At 38.6% G+C, this 17,179-nt stretch overlaps 1 protein-coding gene across 2 annotated transcripts in view; it reads left to right on the forward strand.

The window, feature by feature from the left end:
- Positions 1-16,926, forward strand: part of LOC149171469 (uncharacterized) — an 88,682-nt gene extending 71,756 nt beyond the window's left edge. Inside the window, exons 3-6 of one of the 2 annotated variants that reach the window (XM_089424096.1) lie at positions 15,490-15,596; positions 15,699-15,748; positions 15,859-15,911; positions 16,390-16,926. In XM_089424096.1, coding sequence (XP_089280222.1) covers positions 15,490-15,596; positions 15,699-15,748; positions 15,859-15,911; positions 16,390-16,504 — 325 coding nt within the window. In that variant the 3' untranslated portion in view covers positions 16,505-16,926. Of the gene's footprint in view, positions 1-15,489; positions 15,597-15,698; positions 15,749-15,858; positions 15,942-16,389 lie in introns of both variants that reach the window. The other variant, XM_089424095.1, reaches the window with a different exon arrangement.
- The last annotated feature ends 253 nt before the right edge of the window (positions 16,927-17,179 follow it).

Consider the following 17,179-nt stretch of genomic DNA (forward strand, 5'->3'; position numbering starts at 1 on the left):
ATAACAAGGCCTTGACTAACAACTCTATCTCTCCACAAGATCAGAGCACAATGCTGGCGAGACCAATGATTTATAGACACCCTCATCATTGTCTCTCTCGGAACATACCCCACTCGGGGTCTCTTAGAGTATGTTCCACCAGGGCTATTCTTATCTTGGATTCCCAATCCTCAAAAAATATTGGTCCTCTACTACTACTCTTATCTTGGATGCCCTACCACATCCTCAAAGAGTATTAGATGCCATATGCTTACCCAATCCTCCATTCTTTCTTCCCACGTGAAGACAAGAATGATGTGTCTACCTCTCCCTCTCAACTATGGAGGATATACCCATTCTAATGAAGGAATGCATCCATTCCTATAAAAGGAATGTACCCAATCTCCTTCTTAACCAGGGACTTGACCAAGCCTCCCCTTAACTAAGGACTTGCTTCCAACAACTCTCTAGGTGGAGATCATGGGACAACCGACTGCTTGTAGGACTCTGTCTTTTGATGTCATGAATTTCTTCTTAGCCCATCCAGATATTGTTCAAAAATAAAAATTGAACATCAAATTACCTTTGTGATGGTCTTAGATCACGATATTTTCTTTTTGTATCAACATCCTGCATTCATATTGATCCATCTCCAAAAAGATATTAAATGTCAAGGGTCATCTTCCTTTCCATACTTCATTCGAGTCTTCATACCTTTTCCATGGAGATGTCACGATCAATTCTTCTAGTTATTAGATGTTGATTTCCTTTTCTATGTGACAGTAGTTGCATCTTTCACGATCTCTCCTTACTTTCTTCACATATTGCTTCTCAGGAACTTCCATTCATAGTTCCTTCATTTTTATCAACCACCTCATATTCCATATGAGGACTTATTATGTTGATTTCATCTAGTCAATATGTGAACCATGCCTTTATGCATCCTTCCAAAGGAGGAGATCCCTTTCTCTTGATCATGCTCATGAGGTGGATCATTTAGCCATGCTATCTATAACTATATGACATGACTCAATTTTATCAAATACAAGCATACATACCTCATCTCTTCCTTTTGGTCATCTAGATTTCCTTCAACAACTTCCTTGATTGAAAGAACTTCAATCACCTTGACTTGCTTCACTTCTTTTGACATCATACCATCATTCCATGAATCCCATACAAGGTGGAATTCTTGGCATAGACACTTACTTCTTCCAGTAGGTGAACCTTCTGATGAAGATTCCAACGGAGGATCTTGATCATCCTCATCCTGCAAATGCTCCTTTTTGAATGATATATGATGAGATCTATACTAGATGACTTTCATTTTTTGCATAAGTACTACTTATGCTTCTAATGAGGTTACCAAGAGCTACATCCTTTTATAGGTGACAACCATAGAATTCTATTTAAGCTATCTTTCATGCTTCTTTATGATGATGTCACGAGCTCTTGCTTTCAATCATATGCTTCTATGATGCCATCTCCTAACATGATGCATCCTATCATGCTTCTAATGATTCCTACCATGATAGTTATACTTTACAACAAAAAACTTGAAAAGAACTAGGTGAGGAAGACTATCTCAATCATAGTAGAGATATTTTACTTTCTCCTCCTTGGATTTCTTCTTTCAACTTCTTCCACTTCTTCAGTGATATGGGCTTCTTCCCTTCTTCTTTTGTTGTTGTCCTTCATGATCTTTGGACAATCTCTCTTGTAGTGCCCATATTCATGACAACCATAACATTGAACCTTCGACATGTTCTTCTTTTTCTAAGGAACAAGTTGCCCAAACTTCCCTTTTCTTCTAGCCATGGCAGTAAATGCTTGAACTTGCTCGCTTGGTCCTACACTGATTTTTGCCTTTAACCCGATTTCTTTGATTTTGCACAATGACAATAGTTCATTGAATGGAGTAACTTCATCTTGTAGAGCTATTCCTTCTTCTTTTGATATCTTTATGTTGTAGAGCTTAAGCTTCTTCTTTCAGAGGTTCGAAAATTAAACCTTTAACATGACCAACGACTTCATTTTCTATGAGGATCAACTCTATCCTCTTCTTCCATGCAAGAAAGTTCTATGGCCCAACCAATTTGTTGCTCTCCTTGCAATATGAAGTCATTTTGACATATTCAAATATAGATATAAAAATACTTACTTGTTAAGTGAAGTTGCTCCTAGATGATGAAATCTTCAACTTGATGCCTTCTTGATTTTGATGATGATGTAGATAATAGAAGATGTCTTCTTGGTGAAGGTGTCTTTCTTCAAAAGTGATCTTTGGCTCAAAGGGAGATCACATTGATTCCTTGACGATGATGACAACACTTTTTCCTGCTTTTCTTCCTTCAATACAATGCAAGTTAAACTTGTTTCACAACCTCAAATTTCGGCTTGATGTAGAAGTTCTGCAATTTTAGCCTTTTCTGCAATAACCCTAGTTCACATGTGTGGCTAGAAGATGGACAAATTTGCCTCCTTTCTACTTCGCTTAACTTGACTTCTTTTTCTTGTTATTTCGGCTTGCAAAGGAGACCTTTCTTGGCACATAACTTTATCCTTGACGGTTGCTGCAATTCGATACTTGCTATTGTAGAAGGATGTCTTAATACTTCACACATGTGGAGAATATAGCCTAGAAAAACAGACCCAAAAGTGCTTCACTCTTCCTTCCTGGTGAAAATGATTGTAGAATTTGTGAGTTTCCCAAATACGCTTCAAGTGTGGAACCCTTCTTTCTTTGATGCTCTTAATTATTCCGTTTCAATATGATGAGAGGGTTAGTCCTTCTTGATGATTGATGCTCTTGATGTTTCCAAGATGATCTCTTTATACTTTGGCCCTAAAGTATCCTTCTTCGTGTTGTGCTTCCTTGATGTAGTTGCCTTAGCTTTGATACCATGTTGAGAAATCTAGGGGGCAACAAGTGTAGGTGATTTCTCTTAATTTAATGGCTGCTTGTGATGTATTTTTTCTTTAATCGATTAGTTTCTTCTTTCCTTTATTATTATTAGTGTTCTCTATCATCAAGCAACTACCAAAATCATAAAGAACAATGAGACAATAGGACACAAGATATAGGCGATCAACCAGGGCCAAAACATCTCCAACTGAGAGGAAGACCCAACATAATCCTTCTCTTCTTATAGATCTTCAATTGTCAAATTCTAAGACCTATGACCCTTGACCAAGACCCTCCAAACCCAAGTCATCCTTCCTTCTTGATGAGCTTTCCTTACACCGCTTCTAGCAACAAATTTCGACCTTCCAGCAACTTCTCCAACAACTTTGACCCCAACAACTTTCGCTTGAGTTCATTTTGTTTTTCTCAGGTAGTCCACAATAGCCCAGGCCTTGAAGGCACCCACTCCATAGGTACCCATGCTTTTCAGAGATATATATAGTCTAGGTAGATGCGACATTGAGAGACTGAAGCCTGTTGACAACATGAACAAATGTTACATGTCCCAGAGTACCTTTAGGACCTAAGACGTTGGTCAAATTTGACCTAGCTTTGAGGATTCTTAATGATGACACCACTAGACCCGATATGCCCCCAAGCTAGCCTTGACACAACTTGATGGGCAAGAGTTAGTTCAAAGCCCAAATGAGGATGGTCTCTCATTGAGAGACTAGGGAGGGCTTGTTGCATCTGAGGAAGCCCTAACGCTAGAGAGAAGGATGCCTTATTTGATAGTTGGAGACCCATGGAGACCACATGATGGCACCCCAATTGCACTTGGGACCCCAGGGGAGGATTTTATGATCGTCCCTCAAATTTTGGATGATCTAGGAATTTTGACACGTTTGGACACCTCAACATACCTTGGCATGGCATTTGGAACCCTAAAAGGGCACGACGTCAGCATTTAGTGAGGATACAACTCACACGTGTGGCCAATCAGGGTCTGTTTTGTCATTAGCTAGTGGGTTGGCTTGTAACTGAAGTTCATTTCATTTCAAACTTTTTATTAGGGCTTCATTAGGCTAAAATACTTAAGGTGGACCTCATAAGTAGAGGTCACCTTCATTTCATTTTCATCATCACTTGTGGATCAGTTTGACCCTCTTAGAGATTTTGGCCTAGCTGAAATTTCTCTTGTACCTTGTGGAGATATGATCTATCATGGAGTTTTTGCTTATGGAGCTATTCTGTTGTTTTGGAGATGTCATTTTGGAGCAATAAAGGATTGTTTCATGCATCTATCTTATATGTCTTCTTTGTATTGGAATGTTTTCTATGGCTATTGCATGGAATGGATATATTCTAGGGTTTCTATGTGCTACTTATTAATGAATTTTTTCTATGAAATCGTACCAATGGTATTGTATGCATTACCCTTGTATATTTTGTGTGACAATCCCATGAGTGATTCTTCATGATAAGCTCTCCTCATTATTGACTTTGATCTCTCATAAATGATAGCTAGGGTTTGAAACTAGGGTTTATTATTCCCTTACTCCATTATAGGATTTATTCATTTTTCTCCTAAGTAAATCTCCCTTAGACTCCATCACCCAAGGTCAAATTGTTGGTCACACCTAAAATCATCTCTATATCATATTTTTCTCCCATAATTATGATTTTCGGCCTCTTAAGAAAAGCCACTAGGCCAGGGTTAAGGTCAAAATTCAATTAGCGTTGACTGCGTTACCTTGTGGAGGGCTTCAATACTTGGTTGTGTGGTCATCACCTCAAAATAAACCTCTTCCCATGGTTAGTTCCTCCATTTAGGGCTAGCGCCCTTTTCTCTAGCTAAACCCTAGTCTTGCCCTAGGCTTCAACTTGGGGCTTATTGAAGGCTTGTTGTTTAACAAGTTAATCATTCTCATCTATGTCAAGCCTTTTCTTGGCCTTCTGATCCTAGGTAAGCCTTTTGACCTTGCCTATTCTAAAACCCTAGATCACATTGTGCCCTAATTAGGACTTTTGGAGGGAACACATTGCCTTGTTTAAGCTCGTCGAGCCTTATTCCTAAGTACAATACGTCTCCTTGGCCTATCCTTGTCACCTCTAACCCTGGGACTTGAGATATCCTTTAGGTGACCTAACACAGGGAAGCCTCCCTTGTGGTGCAAATCCACTAAAATGCAGGTGGCGACAGTGGGCCACGCCTCATAGTGTTGTCACTAAGTCTAGCTTTCGTCTTGTGAGGTCCCCTCACAAGACCTGCTAGATTTTGAGGAAACAAGAGCACAATATATATGTTTGGAAAGATTATTCCGAGACCTTTCCAACTGTATATGGCACTCCCTCTAACTCCTCATGGTTTAGGAGAAATAAATTTTTGAATGTTCATTATACAGTCTGCCAAGTCAACCCAACCAATGCACGAGTTGGCCTAGTCAGTGGGCAAGTCGACCTTGCTTTTGGGGGTTAAATGCACTATATATAGGCATTATGTGGAGTAACCTAGGACTAATTCACTCAAGCCATTTCGGGTTTGTCTAAGCAAGCGAAGGGCAATTATGAGGTTCATACCCCATGAACCAAGTGAAGTGACGCTGAGTTGGAGAGATTTTCTATAGGTAGGGTTTTTGGCACTCTTTTGGAAGGTTTTTTGGTCCTTGTTAGAAGACGAATTGCAAAGCTGTTCTAGAGGCCAAGTTTCAGCCTTGCTGAAGGCGAGTTTTAGCCTTGTTAAAGGCCAAACTTCAATCCTGTTGAGGTTGAGTTTCAGGCCTGTTTTGGGGGTTGAATTCTGGTGTTTGAAGGTCTAGTTTAGGCCTAGTTTGAAGGATGAGTCTTGGAGTTTTGAAGGCCGAATTCAACACTGGTTTGAGGACCAATTTTTGGTATTTTGAAGGCTGAGTTCAAGCTTGGTTTGAGACCGAAGTTGCAGTCCTGGTATAGTCCAAGTTCTAGTCTAATCTTTGAGGCGGGCGAGCTCTATTGGAGAATTGTTGCAAGGATCTTTGGAGGCTGAGTTTGGTTGGCTAAGGCAGTGTTAAGGGAGTTGTTAGCTGAAGTAGTTGTGATGTTAAGGTGATGATAGGGCCGAGCCCTATTGTGGACAAAGGTGCAATAAGAATAGGGCTATCATGGACAATTTTTGTGATAGGCCTGTGGGCTGCATAAGGTGAGTGTTTATTGCAAGGGTTGATAGGCTGTAGGAAGCAGACCTTAAAGGCTGTAAAGGCCTGTTTGATTCCAAGTGTGTTGAAAATCCCTATGTAGCAGAAATAAATCTATAGTGCTAAGTACATGCTACTAGGTGGGTAAACCTTCTCTTTGAACATATAATAAGCCTAAGCAATGACAATCGAATAGTGAACAACAAGCGTTGAAGAAGCTGAAGTGCCATATGGGCAGACCACTTTTTGATCAAATACAAAGAACTAACATGTAGGAGGTCAAGTCTAAGGAGGCAAGTCAAGAAGCATGTCTGAAGAGTAGAAAGTTAAGGTGTATAGGTCAAGTGACTGTGATCAAGCTTGAAGGCGCAAACTTGAGGGTTGCATAGTTAGATGACAACTCACTGAAGAATTTGTTGAAGACCAAAAGTTATTGGTGATAGATCCAAGGAACAATTCGAAGATGTAGGTTGGTGCCTATATATGTTGTGTTGGTGCTCAGCTAGGGGAATGAAATCTCTTGTAGGTTGGTGCTTATGAAATTTGTAAGTTGGTGCTTACTTTGTAGAAGGAAGTTTACAAAATACTTAGAAAGAAAAATTGTATAAGTGTTTCTTATGTAAAGATTTGTGTTTCATGATTTATGTGTATCAGATGTTTTGAAAGATAAAATAGTTAAAAATAATGAAATACTAATTCACCCTCCTCTCAGTATTTCCAACAATTGGTATCAGACTAGGTATCTTCAGATGCAACCTAACAGTTGGAAGGTAGACCTCAGAAACACAGATGGCAAATTCAAGAAGGTGCGACTCCAAACCCCCAAAAGAAGTCTTCTCCATAAAATCTTTAATAGAAGATGAAGACAATCAAAAGAGTTGGCTAGATTTAGAAGGATTTTACATCATTGATTTTGAAGCAGAATTTGTGGCTGCTTATAAACAAATAATCAAGCTCAAAAATAAAATATAAGGCTTAAAGAGCGTTTGCAAATCCTTGAAGAGAAGATTCATAACATTGATAAAACAAAATTTGTTCTCTTAAGATGTCAAGCAAAGGAAGCAGACAAGAGTGAAGAAATGTTGTCAAGTCAACTGAAGGAAAAGGTTTAGGATTATGAGAAGCTAGAAGCAGAAGTTGATCAAAAACTAAAAGAGCAAGAGAAAAAATTTGAAGAAGTCATCTCCTTGAAAATTTAGCTAGAAGAAGCTAAGAGAATAGAAGAAGTGATGAAAAGCCAGCTGAAGGAAAAAGAAGAAAATTGTGAGAAGCTTGAAGCAGAAATTGTGTCATTAAGGAATGAAGTAGACAAGTTCAACAAGAAATTGAAAAGTTCTCAAATGTTGGATGATATTCTCAACAGTCAAAGATCACCATATGACAAAACAAGTCTTGGTTATGTGGGTGAGATTTCATACAAAGAAGATGCAAGCCTTAGGTCACCAAAAAATAAGATTGAGGAAAATCCTGAAAGTCATGCTAATATTCTTCAAAGCCCCAACCACAGTGGAAGCAAGGGAAGAAATTAGGATGAGCTTGGAAGAGCTACTACACCTAGAAGCTATACAAGTAACAGTGAAACAAGGGACAAAGATCAACAAAGAATTGAATCTTCTCCAAAGCAGAACAACTTCAAAAGAGTTGTTTCATTAAGACAATCCTTCTCAACCATGTATCAAACTATATGTCTTGGCCATTGTTTTTCATGCACAAGCTATTGACATAAAGCAAGGAATTGTAGAGTTTATGACAGGGATGATTATAGAGGACCTTATCAAACTTTCAGAAGCAAAATTCTTGGCAATCAAATTAAAGCGTCCAATGGCTACAATGGCAGAAATCATAATTCATTTGCCCCCTTATTCAAGTACAATACAAAATGCTACAAATGCCACAATTATGGGTATATGGTAGGTGACTGTAGAAGCATTATGAGATTGTCTCCTAAACAAATCAAGGAAGAAGATATCTCTACTGGGCATAAAGAAAAATACAACAAGGTGTGGACAGAAAACAAGAAGAGTCCAAGATGGATTTGTATGCTCAATACACAGGTCTTTGTAGATGGAAATTTGCAACTGATGCACTGGATCAATGGAGTGTACATGAACTAGCTTCCTATGTGCAAAGGATGATTAAAGAGTAGAAGAGAGCCTAGGAGCTTGCTTGAAAAGGAGAAGAAGAAAGGCAACATCTAGCTAAAGAAGGGGAGTAGCGTCAAAGGAGACTTGTGGATTGGAGCCCGCTCTAAACATAGGGAAAGCATTGGACAAGTATCAGGTTGTTTCTCAAAATTTGGATGCTGCAATCTCAAAGGGTGCTAGTGATCATGAAATTTGGGTACTTGCCTCAGAGATTCCAAAGAATATCGACAAGCAGAGGAACTGCAACGGGATGGATGACTGCATCAATTGAAGTGTTACTTTCAATAGATAACGGATATCTTAGATAAATAACAACAACCTCCTTTCCCTTAACATCATTAGAAGCAAACGAAAAAACAGTGGCTAGCAACTTCTGCAGCGGTTTATCCAGGGACATGATTTGATCATCTCCAATGGAGGGCTGAGAATTGGGGATAGACGAAACACCTTCTCTACGTTTTCTCAGCAGACTTTCTGTTTGTAATGGGGTATATTCCCTGCAGCGATCTAAAAATTGTGCCTCACCTTCTTGCAATGACTGGCCATTATCTAAAAGCCTACCCCGCTTCGTGATAGGTCTCGTCTCATCATCCTCTTCACCATCTCGGTTAAAAGATTGAGACTGAGTGACTCTCCTTCTATGTTTATAGTTGTGATCATCATCATCTTGTTTCGTTTCTTCACTGTCGCTATCATCTTCCTTATTATCGATTTCCTTTCGACATGCTTTAACTTTTGCATATGATTTTTCTAAACGCTGAAATGCTTCTTGAATTTTACTAAACTGCTCGACGCAATCAGGACGGGAACGTAATGGCACATTGTGCGACGAACAACGTTCAAAGACCCACATGATTATATTGTGTGCCATGGCTCCAATACCACTGAAGCATAAAAACTGTTATTGAAGCATGAAAACTGATAGCTTGGAAGCTTGAATGTAAAAATACACAAAAGGTATTTGTAATAATAATTTATTTTATATATATATATATCTATCTATATATATATATATATATATATATATATATATATATATAATGTACAAGTGTTGAATGTTACAATGAGGGCCTGCTTTTATACCTAGGCAGGTGACCTTTCGTTATTAGGTGTGTCTTTTAAACATGCCTTTCCACTTAACTAATGACTATTTAACATAATCAATATTTGATTATTTAATATTTACATTTATTTTATTTATTTATTAGTTATGAATTATATTCATAACATTATCTCTTAGCAAAATACGCCAAGAACTAGTTTGCATGTGCACTGACCGACAAACTCATTCAAGATGACAGGTACAAGATAGTCGATGATATTATTTACTACAAAGACAAGGTATACTTGGTTCTTGTATTTGCCCTCAAAGAGAAAAATTTCAAGGTCATGCATGACACTCCATCAGCTAGACATCAGGGGTTCTTCAAAGCCTATTGACAAGGTTAGGGAACAGTTTTCATGGAAGGGTCTCAAGGACGATGTGATGAAATATGTTAGGGAATGCATGACATGCCAACAGAATAAGGTTGAGCATACACATCCGGTAGGTCTTCTCCAACTTGTACCAATTCTACAACAAAAATGGGAGAGCATCTCAATGGAGTACATCACAGGGCTGCCCAAAACATAAGGCAAAGATTGTATCTACACTGTGGTGGACAAATTGACTAAATTCATGCACTTCTTTGCAATCTCAACTGACTATTCGGCCAAGCAAGTAGCATAATATCATCTTCAAAGAGGGCTTCATACTCCATGGATGACTAAATAATATAGTCAATGATCGGAACAACATGTTTATGGGTGCATTCTGGCAGAATCTCTTTTGGCTAGTGGGGATAGAATTAACCCCTAGCACTAGTTATTGTGACGAAAAACGTGAATAAATGGATTGAAGGATACTTACGTAATTATGTGGCGAGTCAACAAAAAACATGGATCAAATGGTTGTACCTTGGGGAGCATTGCTACAATACCACTTGCCATTTATCCATTGGGATTATGCCTTTTAGAGCACTATATGGGTATGATGCACCATTCTTTATTGACACAATTTGTGGAGACAACAGGTCACCCCTTGCTAGAGAATGGATACATGAGAGTCAGGACATTCTCAGGGTGCTCAAGGAAAATATGCATGCTGCTCAAAATTGGCAAAAGATGTACGTAAACCAACATTGAATAGAATACATCTTTGAGGTAGGAGACCTCGTTTTCTTGAGATTGCAACCCTATAGACAATCTACACTCAAGAAAAGTGGTGCAAAGAAGCTAAAACCAAAGTTTTATGGGCCTTACAAAGCTCTCTGAAGGATTGGTGAAGTAGCGTATGAGTTAGAATTGCCGAGTGACAACAGAATCCATAACATCTTCCATGTGTCATGTATCAAGGCTGTGGGACAGCAGGTCACTACTCTATCGAATTGCCTCCATTAGACGAGGAAGGACAACTAGAGTTGATTTCGGAAACAATCATGGCCGTACGAGAAAAGAAGTTAAGACAACGAGTAATTCCAGAATACCCTATTAAATGGAAGAATTTACTCGAGGAGGACGCCACTTGGGAAGGAAAACAAATTTTACAACAACCAGTTCTACAATTTCTTGAGGGCAAGCAATTTCGGGAAGGGGGGGACTGTAATGTCCTCTCCAAATTGAGGGCTTATGGAGGACGTAATAGGCTAGCGGACGCCGTAAAAACAAGGGTTGTGACCTCCTGTACAGAAGGGCGACCAAAATTAGCATAGTAGTCAAGCCATCTTATGGTACAAGTTTGAAGGTTCTAAACTAGTTAGAAGCCTGATGGATCTTTGTAGTTGTAGACACGGTTAGAATATTTACACTTAACTAATGCAAACATATGGTCAATGATTTATAAGTGTTTTCATAAGAGGTGTTGGATTACGTGTGCATGGTTACTGTGGACAAATTGTTATTGTATTAATGGGATCAATACAAGATTGAAAGATACTTCGTTCTATTAAAGATTATTTGTATTGTTTGTAATGGTGCTGGATTGCTAAACTATTGTAGTATTTAGAACGCACTGTTTAGCAATTGTGTTAACTTACAAAGAAAGTGGGAAGCTTTGTGATAGCAAACCCTAGGGAAAAATTACCCTAGCTCATTACAATAGCTCGTTTATTGCATAGGCCAAATGGCATGACTAACCACTCATACAAACCTTGCTTGGTTTTGAAGGTGGTCTTCCAGGGGTCTTCTTCTGAAACTCGAACCTGGTGATATCTAGACTTTAAATCTAACTTGGTGAAGTGTTTTGTTTGCTGCAACTGATTCAACAAATCGTCAACCTTGGGCAGGGGGCACCTGTTCTTGAGCGTGATTTTGTTCAATGCCCTGTAATCAATACACATATGCCAAGTCACGTCCTTTTTTGGCACTATGATGATGGGTGACCCAGATGGTGATGAACTCAGTTGAATGGCACCTGTTCCAGTAGTTGTTGCAATTGTTTCTTCACTTCACTTGCTTCTATAACAAACTGCTTGTATAAGCAAATGTTTGGCAATGGAGAGTCCAACAGTCGATGGATCTTGTGCTCCACTTCCCTCTTGGGTAGTAACGCTTTAGACTCTTGGAACACATCCCTATATGCCTATAGAAACTCTTGCAGTTGCTGTTTTCGTTTCTTAGTACACGCCTCCAGGGAATCAGGATGCCTTTACTCTCACTGACTCTTCTATAAATGATTCTCTCTTAAAAATAGTAAAATTGACTTCTTGCTAGAATTGATCAGTTTCTTGGCTTGGTTGGCACTTGCCAATGAAATTTTTGACTTGCTTCTGTGTGTATTGACGGTGAATGATTTTCCATCCTCGACGAGCCAATATTGGTTGGCTCTCCGCATGAAGGTTGCATCTCACATGTACATGTAGGGACTTCCAAACACCACTCCACATACATCAAGGGGAACTACATCTAGTTCTATTTCATCAATAAAATCAACATTGATAGCAAATCTAATTTTGTACTGTTTTGTTACCTTTAACTCTACATCCTTATTTACCCATCCCAATGGATATGGGATTGGATGATTACGAACTTCCAATCCCAATTTGTTGACCAACTTTGCTACAATGAGATTTGCCTGCTATCCCAAGTCAATCAGAGTATCAATCTTTGTCTTCTTGACCTGTATCTTTATGTGGAAGAGTGTAGTCATTTTTTTCTCTTCTTGTTACTGAAGGCTACTCAGAGTCACCTCCTTCTTCACTGACGTGCAAACGATATTCTCATCCATGTAGGAGCTGCTTTCAAACTAGTTCCTCCAATCAATGGCCATGAGATTCTTCTTCTTATTATCTTTGTTTTTGTTCTTTGGGTTAAGCTTCAGATTCAACTTCCAACACTTCTCCTTTGAATGATCGTCAATGTTACAATGGTTGCAGAGATCCTTGCACTGGTTTTGTGTTGTTGTTTGCCTTTTTATCTTTTCCACATCTTCTTCCCCTGCTTAGAGGCATCTTGGTGCTCCTTCTGCTTTAATCTACTAGATTGACCTTTTCTTAGGCCTCTGTTATCTAGGTACTATGCTTGGGCCTTGTACACAAGCCTCGTCCATCAATCTGGGCTTAAACAATATCACTTGCTTCCATAGATGGTTGTGTAGACCCCCCAGATACTTTAGGAATACATCTGGATTCTTTGGGGAGATATCCAACATTATGGCCATCTTTTTGAACTCTAGAGTATACTTGTGTATACTCTGCCCCTGCTTCTGCCTGAAGTAGTGCCATCGGATCCACTAGTCCTCTACATACCCAATAGGGTAAAATTGTGACTTTATGAGGGTTTTAAAGTCCTCCCACTTAGTCACTGGAGGATCTCCCTCCAGTCTCAAGGTTTCTGTGTGGCTTTCCCACCAAGTTAGGGCATGGCCTTCTAATTTAAGTCGCGCAAACAAAATCTTCTGTTCTTCCTCTATATGATGAACACTACAATAAACTTCAAATTGTTGCAACCAGTGATTTAACTTCAAAGTGTCGATTTCACCTTGATACGACTTGATATCGATTTTCACTTCTTTTTTAAACAAGAATTGTGAATGGTTCATGACACTTGAACTGGCTTGATATTTTTCGGGTCCTTTCTTTGGTTTGTTCTCTATTTCTTCTCGATCCCCTGATCTCGCCTCGGATCGGACCTTTGTGTTAGAACCCCCATCTTCTCTAAATAACTCAAGCTTATTGGTTAGGGCTGCCGTGAGGAGATTCATGTTATGATTTATATCTGCAACTTGTGCTTTCAGCTGCGAAAACCTCTCCTTTGCAAGGATCACTAGGGTTATTCACAGATTCATTGGCTATGACTAGGGTTTTATGACTTTTAGCTTCACCATTCTAGATCTTCTGCAAATCTCCACAATATACCCAAAAAAAATTGTTTTGATACTATTATGATCCATAAATTGCCATGGATATTCCATTGGACAGTTCATCACAACAGATTTGATAAATTATACTTAAAAATATGAAATCTACACTATGAGGGTTTATTTCTCTTTAGATTTTCTGGACCTATAAGTTAGTTACTGTTCATTGTGTATGCATGGAAATTATAATTATGCAGAAAATAGAGAACAACGAAATAAAATTCACAAACCATGATTGACACAAGATATAACCTTGGAAACCCTTTTGGGAGAAAACCCAACTAGAAAGTGAGGTCACTCTGCTCTTTTTCTTTGAACAAAAAATTGCTGCAAGTACGAAAAAGGAAGGTTTGTGGCCCGTGGGCTATTATAGTGCACAAATCCTCTCTGTGTGCTCCCTCCCTATTGTTCTCAGCTACTCTATTCGTTTGTGGAACTAAATGTGCTTGAAATGAATGAAAACCCTTTCCTCCTAGTGGCTTAGTTATAACACTATTCGATAGCCCACTAGTGGTTAGGTTTGACTCTTTCAACTCTGAACTGGAGTTATAACATTGAGTCTTTTGGAGTCCGCTTCAGCATGATCCATGAGTAATGGGGCTGACAAGGCATCCTCTTGAATTATCGTAGACAAAACAGGAAGGTCAACTTTTGAGTGACATAACTTTTGCATGAAACAATTTTTGCGCTGTTGGAAAGGTCTGTGTGTAGAACAGGAAATCAAGGTGTTGCGCTAAAACATCAAAATTTTACCTTCAAAAAACATCATTTGATGCTTCAAAATGCTCTTGGAAGGTTTCAGGCCCCAATTTGCCAACTGGGTCTCGCTGGTAAAAATGGTCTTCTGAGCTGATTCCTCCACTTTGCCCACTCTGAAAGCATCAAAATGGAAGACACACAATAATCCGGATCAAGAAAGCAGGAGATCTTTGGCACCATGCATCTGGGACAAACTCACCACCATAGTGCAATGGCTGATGTTCTTCTTATGAAAACTGACAAATTGTGAGTCTGCTCTGTAACTGGCCAGAATATGCATAAGAGGTCACAAACATGCTCCAACAAGGATTACTACTAGAGGGGAATTAATGCTGTGCCAAAAGAAATTTGGTTTGCAACAACATGTCATGGAGGACTGCTCCTGGGACACAAGTTGCAGGGGCATCTACCTTCATTGTTGTGGCTTTGCTTTTCTGTATTTTGAATGATCACTCAAAATGACATGTTTTCCCTGCCAGGTGGTATGATCATCCAAGGGACATAATTTTTTTGCACAGAGGAGCAGACTTGCCATTTAGTAAATTTTAGAAATCAATTTAACAGGGATTCCAATATTTCATGCACAATTTTCTTGTGGAGGTTCTGCAACCTCTAATAATATGAACCCAATGAAGTGCACTGAGGGCAATATTGTGAGGCAAAAACAGGGAAAAGCTGATGAAAATGGATTCAAAAGTGTTCAATGGTCTTGAAGTTGATCTTCAGGAGGCAGGCAAAACTGCAGTGCTATAGTATTATCTCCAGTAATAGTATCCAAACTTTTGAGGGTTTTGTTGAGGGGCCAGGTAAAATTGGTAGGGTCTCTGATTGAACAATTGAATTGCGCCATTTGCACCTGGGTTAGAGGTGGTGCCTATATAGAATTTTCGAACCAGGTACTGTGAAGGAATACCCCATGACATATTTTATCACGTGTAACCTATGATTTATTCCACCATAAAAAATTTAAGAAACAGAAATATTTGGAATTCTTTCTGCACTCTACAAGGACCAGGTAATTTTTGACGGGTGATTTTATTGATATGCACCATTTGGCATATACAAAGTTGAAAGCATTCTGATATTTTTCATTTCGATGAATCTAAATGTTAACTTATGTTTTGGGAGATGCAGAATCTCGGTAACATTTGTTGACAAGGATGGTGAAGAAAAGACTGTGAAAGTGCCAGTTGGAATGTCGATGCTTGAAGCTGCTCATGAGAATGACATAGACCTTGAAGGTGCCAAATCATCTTTATGGGCAACCAAATTATAGTGTAGGCATATACATTTTTCCCTCCTCTTTACTTTTCTAATTGTTTTTGCTTGATATCATCGTTCAGGGGCATGCGAAGGATCACTTGCCTGTTCTACTTGTCATATTATTGTCATGGTAAGTTTTTCTCCTGTACTTTATTGGGCACTGCAAAAATATTGAGATGCTTGTTGCATTTTGTTTTGTTTTCCCTCTTTCTATGTTCAAGGGCTGTCTTCTTTTTACAGGATGAGGATTACTATAACAATCTACCGGAGCCAACAGATGAAGAGAATGACATGTTAGATCTTGCTTTTGGCCTTACAGAGACGCGAGTCTCTTTTTTCTTTTTACAAAATTGTTAGTACAGAATGTGTCTTATGGTATGCTACCAGAGATTGATTTTGGTTCTTCATTTTTTATTAATATGTAATGGTGCATAGCGAGATAGTGTAATATTGGGTTAGTGCTTTTGGATTGACAAGATCGAGATATTTTTTTTCAAAATATGTTAGTACAGAATGTGTCTTATGGTGTGTTAGCAGTGATTGATTTTGGTTTTTCAATTTTATTAATACGGAATGTCTTGTGGTGAACTGCCAAATAATATAATTTTGGGTTAGTGCTCAGCTATTCATTATTTGTTTTGGTCTTTTCAATTCTTAATAACTTGATAAAGTGGCTTTCGGTGTGATACTGGGTAGGGAGTTTGGTATTCCTCTCAGCTGTATCTTTATGGTGGGCTACCAAATATTGATTTTGGTTTGGTATTTGTGTAGGTCTCGGTTGGGTTGTCAAGTCATTGCTAAGCCGGAGCTTGATGGGATGAAAGTTGCTTTGCCAGCTGCCACAAGGAATTTTGCTGTAGATGGATATGTTCCCAAGCCCCATTAGGATGTGGTTTTGAAGATGATATTATCTTGATCATCATTCTTATTCTTGTAACAACAATCCACATTACTTTTATATGGAGTCATTGCATCTTTTGTAATCAGAGCAATAATGATTTTTGCTTCGTTCTGCCCAAGCATTTTTGTGGATTGTTTAATAAGTCTGAAAATTATTGGTTCTGGCAAAAGTTGATATTGCCCCGCTGCTAGAACCTTTCCTCTCAACTAAGGTCATATATATATATAATGCCAGCTGTTTTCCTTCGAGGATCAAATTACATTGACGATAATGATAGCAAAATCCCACATTGGTTATCTTGATGATGCAAAATTTAAAGGTGCTTCCACAAATGCCACCCGGATCAGTTGTAATTGCATGCATTTGGGAAATTTTTTTTGGATATGATATGCATGTATTACCAAGTAGCTCAGGAGTCTAAATATATGTGGTGTGGCCCAGAAACTACTTTCTTGTTCAAAAACTAATGATATTCAATATAGCAGGTGATTAAATTGCTCAGCTTGTGATATGCAAACCAGGCGTAAACCCCTCAACCTCTTGCTGCTTAAAAGATTTGGGTGTAAGATGGATTTGCTTTTTTATTATTAACTTTGAGATGTTTTTTATAACATTCTTTATCTCACAATTTAATTTATTAGCTTTATTTATACATTTGCC

Source organism: Pinus tabuliformis, chromosome 4_2, assembly GCF_031772625.1.
Source record: "Pinus tabuliformis cultivar Carrire ecotype Pingquan chromosome 4_2, CPIR1, whole genome shotgun sequence".
In the NCBI taxonomy this organism is placed as follows: domain Eukaryota; kingdom Viridiplantae; phylum Streptophyta; class Pinopsida; order Pinales; family Pinaceae; genus Pinus; species Pinus tabuliformis.